We start from the raw sequence: 11,485 nt of genomic DNA, 5'->3' as shown, positions 1-11,485 counted from the left end.
CTTGAATATGTACTTACAGTAGTCTTACAAGCATCTAAAAACCGATTCTTTTTGGAACGAAAAAGTACGTGGGAGAAAGTGTTTCCCACACATATAATAAGAAATGAAACTACAGGCAGGGGCTTTTGCCCTAGAATAAACTAATGTGGGGGTGGTCTCCATGGGTGTTTCCGTTATCCTTGTTTCCAGTCATCCTACCTAGATGGAAATGTTTTCGTAAGAAAATTGCTTTGAGCAGTTGTTGTTTTGGCAGATAGCAGATGCTCTCCACTTGGACAATTTGCTGCTGTGTGCACGTACAGTGCACAAAATGGATGGAGAAACATTATTTTCAGGGAGCAGGGGAGAGAGTTTATAGTTGCTATGATCGATATATTGCTTATCCCTCAACGTCCTGTACCGGATGTGTGATGACTTGTATGCATGACCAGTGAAGGAGCAAAGGTAACACGTGTATATCTTCTACTTGTCCTTCAGTTAGCTTGCACTGCATGCTAAGTGAAAACTTCTAATATTCAAGTGCCAACATGCCACTTAGAAAATGTATGAGTGACAACTATACATCAACTAATAACAGCTGTAGTGCTAGCATCATCACTAGGCAAGTAGTAGTGAAAAATTGTCTGCCATCAGATCTACAAGAAGATAGGCATCTAACGCATGCAATGGCTTGAAATTAAACAACTGCTGCACTTGCAATATAACTATGCATTCCATATACCATATATAAATGAAAAGAACCAAGCATGAATTTCTCCACCACAGTTGGGAGCTAGCTAGGACCATTCCACATTTTCCCAGTGATTAAACAATCATCTTAATTATATACGATTTCCAGTACTGCCATTTTTTTTCTCAGGGGTTCACTAGCACCAGCCGGGCCGTGCATGGAGCATGAACCGACCGTCCATGAGCTCACGGCCTCGTCACGGCGATGACGTACAGGCGACACACATCCAGCTGGGCCCCTCCTTCCATGTTCCAAGCCATTTCCTTTGGTGAGTTGTTCTTCCTCTTCCCCCCCTCCCGATCGCCCTCGTCGTCTACTTTTCCTCTCAACTTCCCACCGAGCACACCAATAAAAACTGCAGCTGCTGCCCAATAACCTATCTACTCTAGCAGTCTAGCTACGGCTGATGAGCAGGTGTCAATACAAGAGTAGCAAAGCTGAGAATATCTAGTTCCTACTTTGCTAGCTTTCCTAGTAATACTAGACTGCTAGCAGCAGCAATTAGCTATAGTAGCGGCTCCTCCCATGGCGTCTCCTGATGGTGGCGTTGGAGACGGCGGCGCGGAGCCACATGAAGTTATGGACGACCTGCTCGAGATGCGCGAGCAAGCGGCGATGCTCCACAGCATGCTACATGGGACATCGCCGTCGAGCTGTGCGGCGGCGGCGAGCACCAGGCAGCTGAATCAGCTGATAGACGGGGTGATGAGCAGGCTGCAGTCCAGCTCGCTGTCGGTGATGTCGCCTGGAGGAGGAGGAGGAAGAAGAGGATCGGGCGGGAGGAAGAAGAAAGGCGCCAAGGCCGTGGCCGGGCCGCACAGGCGGAGCAGCTCCGGTAGAAGAAGGTGAAGAAAGTTAAAACCCTTTTTTCTCAATAATCATCTGCAACTGGATGCGCAACTAGCTAGCTATGCTTACCACATGCGGTAGTAATACTATTACCCATATATATGATAGCGATTCACACATCATGCTAGCTACCTCCTTTATGCAACTTGGAGAGTACGTTGGGAGTATATTGCCTTGTCTAGCAGTGGGGTTTAATCTTAACTTTACGTGCCAATGATCAGGGGGGAATTTTTACTACCAGTAGCTTTCTTCTCTCACAAAAGATCATTTCCTGTTTCTTATATTGAAAAGACCAAAAGCTATGAGCAACTAGCTATATATATGACACTCTTGTATACGTACATACCGTGGTCTGCCGAGCATGCTAGTGGAGATTTGGGTGTGTGTCTCTGGATATGATAGTTGCTCCTATCTGCTGTAACATGTGGCAGATCGAAAAGTCCTTTTGTCAGGATGGTCACGACCAAGGAGCTGGAGGACGGCAGGCAATGGCGAAAGTACGGGCAGAAACATATACAGGACTCCCCAAATAATCCAAGGTATGTACGTATAGATTATTCAACTAATTCTGCAGTAACATGACCAGATTCTTCGCCCTTGTGCATGGTAGTTAGCTAGTACGTAATGATGATTAACCCAGCAAGAAATTAAAGGCCCTTGTACCGGCCGATCGAACACTTGCCAATGCAACTGGACAACTCGCTTAGCTACTCCAGTTAATTGGAGAATAGTGTTCCGATCTTCCGGTTCCGGCCGGATCATGGTTAGCTTCACATAGTTAGATATATACTACTCCAATACACATGTGCTTAATTCAATTGAACTGTATTAGTTAGTTGTTGCAATTACTAAAAAGAGTAGGAAAATACTGCTCAACTTGAACTGTGTATTTATTATTAGATAGCAACATAGCATAGTTAGCACCAAATCGTTGCTGTAACATGTTATCTATTCAGGAGCATCATACGATGCAATTTTGCAGCTTGCATTCCTTAATTAAAGATCTAGTTGTTGATCTCTCTGCAGGAGCTACTACAGGTGCACGCATAGGCCAGACCAAGGTTGTATGGCCACAAAGCAAGTACAGACCTCCGAGTCTAACTCGTCGGAGTTCGTCATCAGCTACTACGGTGAGCACACCTGCAGCGACCCTTCCACCATCCCGTTCGTCGTCGAGGCCGAAGCTCCCGCTGCAGACTACGCGAACCTCATCAGCTTCGGATCCAGCGGCGGCGCGAGCACAAGCAGAGTCGACCCTCTTCGTCAGAGCCGCCATCGTTTGATGGCAGAAGCCGTTGATCCGACGCCGTCCTGCAGCTTCGCCAACTGCCACTCTCCGGTACTGTCCTCGGAGTGCGCCAGCGAGGCGGCGGCGCTCAGCAGCAGCCTGCCGCTCTCCGCCGTGGTGGGATCGGCGGTGACAACGCCGTCGACGTCGATCGTGGGTTCAGCGCCTGCGGATTACGACTGGCCGTCAGGGCTCGCCGGAGGTGACATGGCCGGCAGCTTCCCGTCCTCTCCCAGCAGCCTCGGGTTCATGACTGGCTCCTTTGGGAATCTTCCTGGGGATGACGACGACATGTTTGGCTTCGATCCTTAACAAGGGCTGTGCATGCATACATTCTTGCCATGCTAATTATTGCTACTACTAATATTCAAGAAAAACAAGTCCGCTATTTGCATGCAGAAGTGTATGCATGCATGCATAATACTATTGCTGTGAGGCTATAGCAAATTAGCAATACTTGTAGTACATGTGTGTACTGCTATTGGAGGAAATCCAATATATATACGGTACGTAGTAAATATGTGTATTAGTTGATCGCTGTACTAGTGAGTTGTGTGTATGTGATTTTGTAAGTATTGAAACATAATTTGAAATTAATATATAGTAGTGAAAGTAATATATACTCCGTGTTACCTTTTGCGCTACCTATATATAGGTCATTTAATGCTCCAAAAATAACTAGATGAAAGATCTAATCTAATTTAATTTAGTTTGTCCAATTGGATTTGGAACATAACAATCAATATATAAAATGCAAGAAAGAATCTAGCTAGCTAGCGGGGAAATTTTACGCATAAACCAACTTTAAATTGAAGTGTGTGTGCTCAACGTACGCTCCCTCTGTACTTATAAAAGAAGTCGTTTAGAACAATGTTTAAGTCAAACCTTGGGAATATAAATCATAAATAACTCTCAATTTGTTGAGTTTGAAAATGTAAAAATTATATGAATAGATTTGTCTTGAAAAATACTTTCATAAAAGTATACGTATATCACCTTTTCAATAAATACTTTTATAGAAACAAGAAGTCAAAGTTATGTTTTAGAGACCATATCGCTGTCCAAAACGACTTTCTTTACAAGTATGGAGGGAGTATTTGACAACAAATTTATGTCTAGATAAAAACTCCAATAAACTCATGCTGTTACTTTTTTTTTGTTCAGAGTGGTCATTTTATAGGGAGCAAGATGTCCCTTGCATGCATATGTTCCTCACCCCCCAAAATATAATGTTATTCAAACAGATTATAAAAGTTGTGGAAAAGAATTTACAGCTAAATTTATCTTTTTTTTATTTCGTGGGTTTGAATTTTCTTAGTGATAAATTAATGTGCATATGTGACACCATAGATGTATGGTGAAAAGTTTCATGGTATATATATGTGTGTGAGTAAATTGCGTTTAGGGCCACCTTTTATTACCAAAGTTTCACTTTGGACCACCCTTTAACACATTTTTTCACTTTGGGCTAGGTTACTTTACCTTTCTTTCACTTTGGACCACCCCATAAACTTTTTAGGAATACATAAATGAATTTTCCAACTTTAAACACATCAGCAACCTGTAAACCGGTAATCTTTTTCAACTTACACGGGCAATTCTTTACAATATTATAGAGTAGATGCAGCTACATAAAATGACTTTGGGTGGTTAAAAGTGCACCAAAGGTCCAAAGTGAAAATATGAGTTAGAGGATAGCCCAAAATAAAACTTTGGTAACAAAAGGTGGACCATAGTGTAATTAACTCTATATGTGTCATTCCTCCTTGGATTCGAGGGAAAAATCTACCATATGCATGGCATATGGAACAAGAATGTTGCTGCTCTGTCAATTAGTTACGATCATGTATGCATAGTATAGCTTGCTGCTGAATTTGCAGAATTAGATTAGCATTATTGCACATGTGTGAATCGAATCTTAACAGATTTAGTATCATGCCAATGACAACGCCTTTCTATATCTTAGAGGAAATGGCAAGATTTTGATAAGATTAATTTGAAAGCATAGTTTAATTTAAAGCATAGTTTAGTTAACAACTATTTGATGAAGTAGTTATTTATTGTACATGGTTTTGCCGGCTGGTATCAATCCAGTTCGTGGTTAGCCTTTAATTTATGCCCTTTAAGCTACTGCACATAATTTATAATTTTCTTGAACTACACATAATATTTTTTATATGTGGCTTTGTTTAGATTGTGCACTCATGCCACTAACCTCTTGCAAGCTCTAAAAGGCCTTTCTCTGAATAGATGCTTGCCTGGACCCATGGATATCCACGTTGCCCCCCCGTGACAACAAAAGTTTGGAAAAGCTTTTTAGTTTTTTCAGAATTCAGAAGTTGCTGTCACAACAAACTTTCGTATTAGCGGCCCACTACTCCCTCCGATCCATCCAAGTCCATTTCCACCTATCAAAGTCTTTCACCCCGAAGACTTAGACTATTGACTTACATTCTACTTAAAATTACTCCTTCAGTTTGTTTTTGTTTTATGTTATAAATCGTTTTAACTTATTTTTCAGTCAAACTTTATTTAGTTTGATTAAGTTTATAAAAACTTAGTAGCATCTAAAAAGCTAAATTAGTTTCATTAAATCTAACATTTAACATATTTTGATAGCATGTTTGTTTTGAGTTGAAAATGCTACTATATTTTTCTATAAACTTAATTAAATTTAAATAAAATTAACTATAAAAAATCAAAATGACTTATGATATACAAACGGAGGGAGTAGCTAGCTAGTGCATGCGTTTATAGGTACTGTCATGTACTTGAAAAATGGCTCAATCAATCGACACATGCAAGGAGACAAAACACTTCACATCGGAAACAAATTAAGATCCTGCGGAAGACTGCGTTAATTAATTACTGCATATATCCATCACGTACGTGGCATTCATTCAGCCTCTTGTTACATGTGTCTACCTGCATCCAATGTATGGTCAAGATGCATACAGTGTATGGTCTCCTGTACGTACGTGTAATTGTAGTTTTAGAATTATCAACATAAGTTAATTTTAATAAAAGTATTAGATCAAGTTAATTGCTCCATTCATCCTAAAATAATTCAGATAAATAGCTAAAAATTACTCCTCCATCTCAAAATATAATAAGTTTTGGTTGGATGGGACACATCTAGGGTGATTTTTAGATTCTGATACGGACGGAGGGAGATATTCTGATACGGAGGTATATATTAGCTCAGTAACTAGTTATTGGAACTCAGGAAGCAGTTGATATTTAGATAATGGAATAGATATTGATTGGTCTTTTGTTTTTCACTTGCGATGACTTGATCTACAGTTCTAGACCGTGCATATATATGGATTATTTGCACGAACGATTAATTGGAAAACATAGAGGAAATTTAATTCTCAACTTGCAGCGCGTAAGAACATAAGTCGACCCTCATATAAATATATCTAGAGAGTCAAGTTGAGTCTCTTGTTTGTTGTATAGTGCCTACATTAATAGGTTGAAGTTGACATTGTCGATCATTAGGTCGCATGGCTCTAGCTACACATATAATACACACACTTTGATCATTTCAACAGCGGAAGCAAGGTAGCACGTGCTTGTATGGACCCCAACGACGAACTATTCTTTCGGTTAGATAGATCATATACAAAACTCGTCCATGTTTTTGTCTCAATTAAGTCAACAAATCCAATAATTCTCTCCAAGTTATCGATAACCATGTAGCTAGCGAGCGAAAGCAGTGAAAACTTCGTGACCAAGTCGTGGTCTGAAGTCGATCGATCGATCGATCTCGATCTCTTTCACAAATAGTTTAGAATATTTTTTGTATCCATTTCCAGTTTTCTATCCATGAATTTACACGTGTAAAATTAAAGCCTTGGTGCTTTTTTTCTTTGGCATGTGCTAGCTAGCTAGTGATCAGTAAAAGGACATGCATGGTTATCAACACACTCAAGGCTAATGAAAGTCGATCTAAAGATCATAAAGCTGTTTGATTTGGCTAACAGAGATTCTGAAAGCATTCCGAACATTCCCTAGATAGTGCATTACTGTTCTGAACTTTGGATCCTTCTGCTTTTCCTCGTAAATATAAATAATACGATTCAAGTGTATTTCTTACGTCGAAAGCCTGTTCTAATGATCACTCCCATGACCTTTACAATTAAATTAAGCAACACATATAATGGAATCGTTAGTTAGTTGTATATCATAGGTTCCTTTCAGTGAATCTGCCGGTTTGGAACTATGGATATGCGAGTTAGAACGATGTGCTGTCTACTTGTTTATTCTCAACTAAGAGCATGCTTTTTAGGTCGAGGGATTTTACTTGCCGATAAAAACCACCTGCCACGCAAGTACACTCAGCTAGTGACTGTGTGCTGCTGAATTTTCTTCCCTTTTTTCACTTCACCGACTCTGATCCGTCCACAAAAACAATGCAAAAAAGTTAAGATCAGCTCGATCAGATTAAACATTTCTGTGGCACGAGCTCAAAGTATGGCTCAATAATTCTGGGCTTGATAGGTATCGACACTACGAGAGTTTACTACTGAATTTGTCTTTGGTCGCCAACTGAATCTGAATGCATGCGTGCATGTACGTTTCATTCAACTCCTTTCACTATTGGGTGTTTTTGTCTCGATTCACCTTCATCGTCAAGACTCACTACAACTTGTAAGGAGAATTGTTGTAAAGCTAATTCATACTGTATTGTCGTGATATATATACTCAATTCCAAAAGGCAACACATTTTAAGACGGCAAGCGAAGAAGTTCAGTTTTCATATAGCAAGTTGGTGCTCAATTAGAACCTGTATTAATTTGATTATGTTTATCTGAGAGTGCAGCAACTTTTCCTACTTTTTATAATCCAATTGGACACAATAATTTACCTACAGTTGCGAAAGAGCCTGTAGTCTAGTGCTTATAAGAGCCTCAGTAGAACCTTAGGTCTTTCCAGGATTTAACGGCTTTAATTTGTGCTTTCAGTGGTAGGCGACGTATCCGTCGACAGCGAGGCGTCTGTGGTGACTTCGTCAATCTCCAAGATGGATTTGCCGGCCTAGTCTTCGAAGATGCTCATAAGGGTAGAATTTGAGTGCGTGCGTTCATAGGGGTGAGTGTGCGTGCGTTGTGAGTGTCTGCGTTGTACCGTATAATTCTCAAAAAAAAATAATTTACCTACAGTTACTTTTTCAGAGAAAAACTGAACAAAATTTGCCTGAATAAATGACAAGAGTTATTCTGTCCCCCAATAAGGCCAGATGAACCCACCACCTAAGGCCTTTAGGCCCGTACTGTTTCAGGCCCATAGTGTATCCGGCCCATCTACCACGAGCTCTTCAGCCCGTCGGCCCACTTAGGCCCATATACACGCGGAAGAAGGATGAGAACAAGCAACAAAATTCCGCAACCCTTGTCGTCTCCTTCCTCTCGCATTCCTCCTCCTTACCTTGCCCTAGGTCGAGTCGACGCGACGAGATTTGCGGCGGCGATGGCTCTCCCGGCGTCGAGCTCCGGCCTCTTCCGCTTCATCTCTCCACGGCGCCGCCCCCAGTCCACCGACATCGCCGCCGCCGCCACCTGGGGCGTCTTCGCCGGCACCGCCGCCATCTACCTCGTCCAGGTCAGGGGGTTCGATCCACGACGCCTTTTTATACCCCCCCCCCCCAGCTTGTAGGGATGTCTTGATCCGTAGATATGTTTTGCCCCATCGACGTTAGGGTTTGGTTTTTGTAGGTAGGATCTGTCATGTTTGTTTGGCATGTTGTCGGTCCCTAGATCTGCGTGGCGTGTTGGATCGGTCGTAGGGCTCCTCTGTTCGATTTGCTACCTTATGATTTCTGCGCGTTACACGGATTACGTATATGGTTTGTAGGTTGCAGTCAAATTTGCCGCTTGATCTGATAGAGAAATTGATGGGGGAAGAAGAAATGATTCTGTGGAGACTAAGGCCACAACTTTATCTACAGGAATTGCTGTTTGGCTGTGTCTACCATGCCTTATATAACTTTGTGATGATATTCATACCATTAAATATTTTGCCTGATGATTAATAGGCATATATTAGAAGAAAGTTTAGCAAAAACACAAACTTTGATTGACAGTTAAACTCGGTACATTGTACAATTCGGTAACTAATGCAAGTATACATCCCATTATTTGAATTTTGCAACATTTGATGGATAACATAATAAACTTTTAGTTATCGTAGTTGTGTAATATAATTTTGCTTTCACGAGATCCTGCTAGTTTTCTGCTCACTACCTTGATTTGCTTTACCCTGATGGGCTTTTTTGTAGTGAAGATGTATAATTTCCTGTTCTCTCCTAGGAGGAATATCTGATAAAATCTTTGACAGTTCAACATAACCAATATATGCCCATAAACTCACCATAGGAGCCCCTAGATACAGCCAAACAAATTCGCCATTTTGGATCAGTCAATTTATTTTTACCTGTACTTTGTGATATGGCCCTTGGGCAAGGCAAGAGTCTATGTTTTTGGGTGAGCTTTCCCCAGCAATTGCTCTTTCAAGACCTCTGTGCAAACCGGTTATTGAATTTTAATTGACCGACTTATGTACTACACTATTCCTGATTACTTTTACTGAGATTTGATTCCTTGCTGTGTGACTAACTTGTGTAGCTAAATGTACCCTACATGGCCTGTTAGCACTGTCTTGGGTTCCAACACAGTTTTCTGTCTGGGTGCTTTATTTCTTTATCTGAGAGAGCTTCAGCACATGATATAACTTGTTCATTATGGTTCATGGAATATGTTCCTAGTTTTTTAAGCCTAAGACGTGGAATTCCGTTGGGCTGAAACCTGCACTTTGCTCCTTGTAGCGAATAAAACTTTGTTCCTTACTTTCCTTTAGCCTCTTGTGATTAGAATCTGGGAGGCCTTTGCTGCATTGTTGAAACATGCGAATAGAATATTCGTTTATACCTATGTGATCTGTTATGTATGGGGTTACTCTACCTGTTAACATGTAACTTGAGTTACACAACTGGTTACAAGATACATAATCTGGGATTTCCGCTCTTAACTTTGATCTGTGTTGAAGTTATAGTTTTGCAGTTAATGTGTTGTCTTCTACCTTTTTGTTGTGAACAATTAAATTCTTAAATGTGATGATCTTTCCGGTTCTGAATATTCTTTTGATTTCTTGTGCAGCCATTTGACTGGATTAAGAAAACTTTCTTTGAGAAACCCGAACCAGAGGCATAAGTCTGCCAGGCATATGGAAGGCTGCAACTTTTGATACATTTACGTTTCCGGGATGATTTCTGAGTGAAGAGAACTTGGATGACCCTGCAAATAATATAAAAGACAGTCATGTTCCCTTGTTTGATTTTAATGTAGGTTTCTCTTGCATGTAAACCCCAGGAGGGGAATGATGATTATATTGAGTTATTTCTCATCTCAGCGAAACCTTTTTCTTGGTTTTTTCTCATCTCAGCGAAACCTTTTTCTTGGTTTAGCAGTGATATAAATTCGTGGTCCTGATGATTGTTTGTCGTAGATGCATGCTTTCAGACTGCCGTATGCGTGCTGACTGCCTTCATATGAATTGATCCATCGATGGATATATATCATATCTAGCTCCTGAGTATCGAACCATTTACTGTTTTATCGTCTTGGCGTCGTTTTATCTGTTACTGTCTTCATTTATTGACGCAAATTAGTCTCCGGTTAGTTGTTGAAAAGAGGCTGAAAAAATTGGCACCTTGGATGCTGAGAATTGGGCACCTGGATTGCCTGACACTTACCGTCGGATGGCGATCGTGCTGTCGCTGTCACCTGCCGTTGACCATCTAAAAAGGTTTATCCTCGTACTACACGGCGAGCCATTGACTCATCTAGGCTATCCCCGAATCTATCTATCCGTAACTATCCGTAGATCTTATTTCTAAAGTTTAATTATCCGTCTTATTTATTAAAATCATAAAAAAATTAGAAAAATAAGCCATATATAAAATATTATTCATCTAATAACTGTATAAAAATATTAATAATTTTTTTAATTAAATGGACGTAAGCGTTGGACATAAATCCACAATCCTACATAAAAATTAAAATAAAGTATATATTTGGACAGACAGCTTTTCCAGATTAATGATATCTTACATATCGATTGCAGGGTGCTGATCGTGGCATATTATTGGGCCACCTGGCAGCCTGAAAAAATTAGCTAACCATCTCCAAAAATTGCCACGTGTCAATCTGGTACAATTTCTAGAAATTTACCTCTCTTTGAGAAACATAGAGAGGTGATCCTTCCTATCTCTCTCTATATAATCTTTATTGTCAGCTGATTAGTTCCCCTCTAATTATTTGACACGTATCTATTTGGTGAGAAAAAAAATCCAGAAAAGTCCAGTGGATCAATCCATGCGATGATTTTTATTTTTGAGAGGACCCTGGTGATTTCTAGAAGAAACATAAGTGAGTGTATTACTACTTGCAGGCTGGTTGGATGCAGATTTGGTTGACAGAGTTCACCGGTATGGCCATAAAAAGGAAAAGACAACAAAATATATGGCCCGGTCTAAAATATAAATAATGTGGTTAGAAATATGGGCGCTAACGATAGATTCGTGATTTGTATCACATTTGAGATATATTTTTTTCCAA

The 11,485-nt window shown here is 40.3% G+C and overlaps 2 protein-coding genes across 3 annotated transcripts; both read left to right on the top strand.

Moving 5' to 3' along the window:
• Nucleotides 1-96: 96 nt before the first annotated feature.
• LOC4344296 (transcription factor WRKY45-2) lies at nt 97-3,485 on the top strand. 2 transcript variants are annotated; one of them, XM_066312051.1, is made up of 5 exons: nt 251-444; nt 839-998; nt 1,123-1,575; nt 2,011-2,118; nt 2,606-3,485. In XM_066312051.1, exons 3-5 carry the CDS (start codon nt 1,256-1,258, stop codon nt 3,177-3,179), a joined length of 1,002 nt encoding a protein of 333 aa, XP_066168148.1. In that variant the 5' UTR covers nt 251-444; nt 839-998; nt 1,123-1,255; the 3' UTR covers nt 3,180-3,485. The 2 variants fall into 2 exon arrangements, with proteins under 2 accessions (XP_015646873.1, XP_066168148.1); XM_015791387.3 differs by having other exon boundaries at nt 97-444; nt 860-1,575.
• A 4,778-nt stretch (nt 3,486-8,263) lies between these two features.
• Nucleotides 8,264-10,372, top strand: LOC112939645 (ubiquinol-cytochrome c reductase complex 6.7 kDa protein). The gene is made up of 2 exons (XM_066312397.1): nt 8,264-8,471; nt 10,025-10,372. The coding sequence occupies exons 1-2, from the start codon at nt 8,340-8,342 to the stop codon at nt 10,076-10,078; spliced, it is 186 nt and encodes a 61-aa protein (XP_066168494.1). The 5' UTR covers nt 8,264-8,339; the 3' UTR covers nt 10,079-10,372.
• Nucleotides 10,373-11,485: the final 1,113 nt, after the last annotated feature.

Source organism: Oryza sativa, chromosome 7 (genome assembly GCF_034140825.1).
Source record: "Oryza sativa Japonica Group chromosome 7, ASM3414082v1".
In the NCBI taxonomy this organism is placed as follows: Eukaryota; Viridiplantae; Streptophyta; class Magnoliopsida; order Poales; family Poaceae; genus Oryza; species Oryza sativa.
This window is presented reverse-complemented; position numbering and strand designations above follow the sequence as displayed.

Excerpts from the sequence above, each read along its gene's own strand:
- LOC4344296 (XM_015791387.3), top strand. The coding sequence starts at position 1,256 with ATGGCGTCTCCTGATGGTGGCGTTGGAGACGGCGGCGCGGAGCCACAT. Across the intron at positions 1,576-2,010 it reads AGCAGCTCCGGTAGAAGAAG|ATCGAAAAGTCCTTTTGTCA; the intron begins GTGAAGAAAGTT and ends AACATGTGGCAG. Across the intron at positions 2,119-2,605 it reads GACTCCCCAAATAATCCAAG|GAGCTACTACAGGTGCACGC; the intron begins GTATGTACGTAT and ends ATCTCTCTGCAG.
- LOC112939645 (XM_066312397.1), top strand. The coding sequence starts at position 8,340 with ATGGCTCTCCCGGCGTCGAGCTCCGGCCTCTTCCGCTTCATCTCTCCA. Across the intron at positions 8,472-10,024 it reads CCGCCATCTACCTCGTCCAG|CCATTTGACTGGATTAAGAA; the intron begins GTCAGGGGGTTC and ends TTTCTTGTGCAG.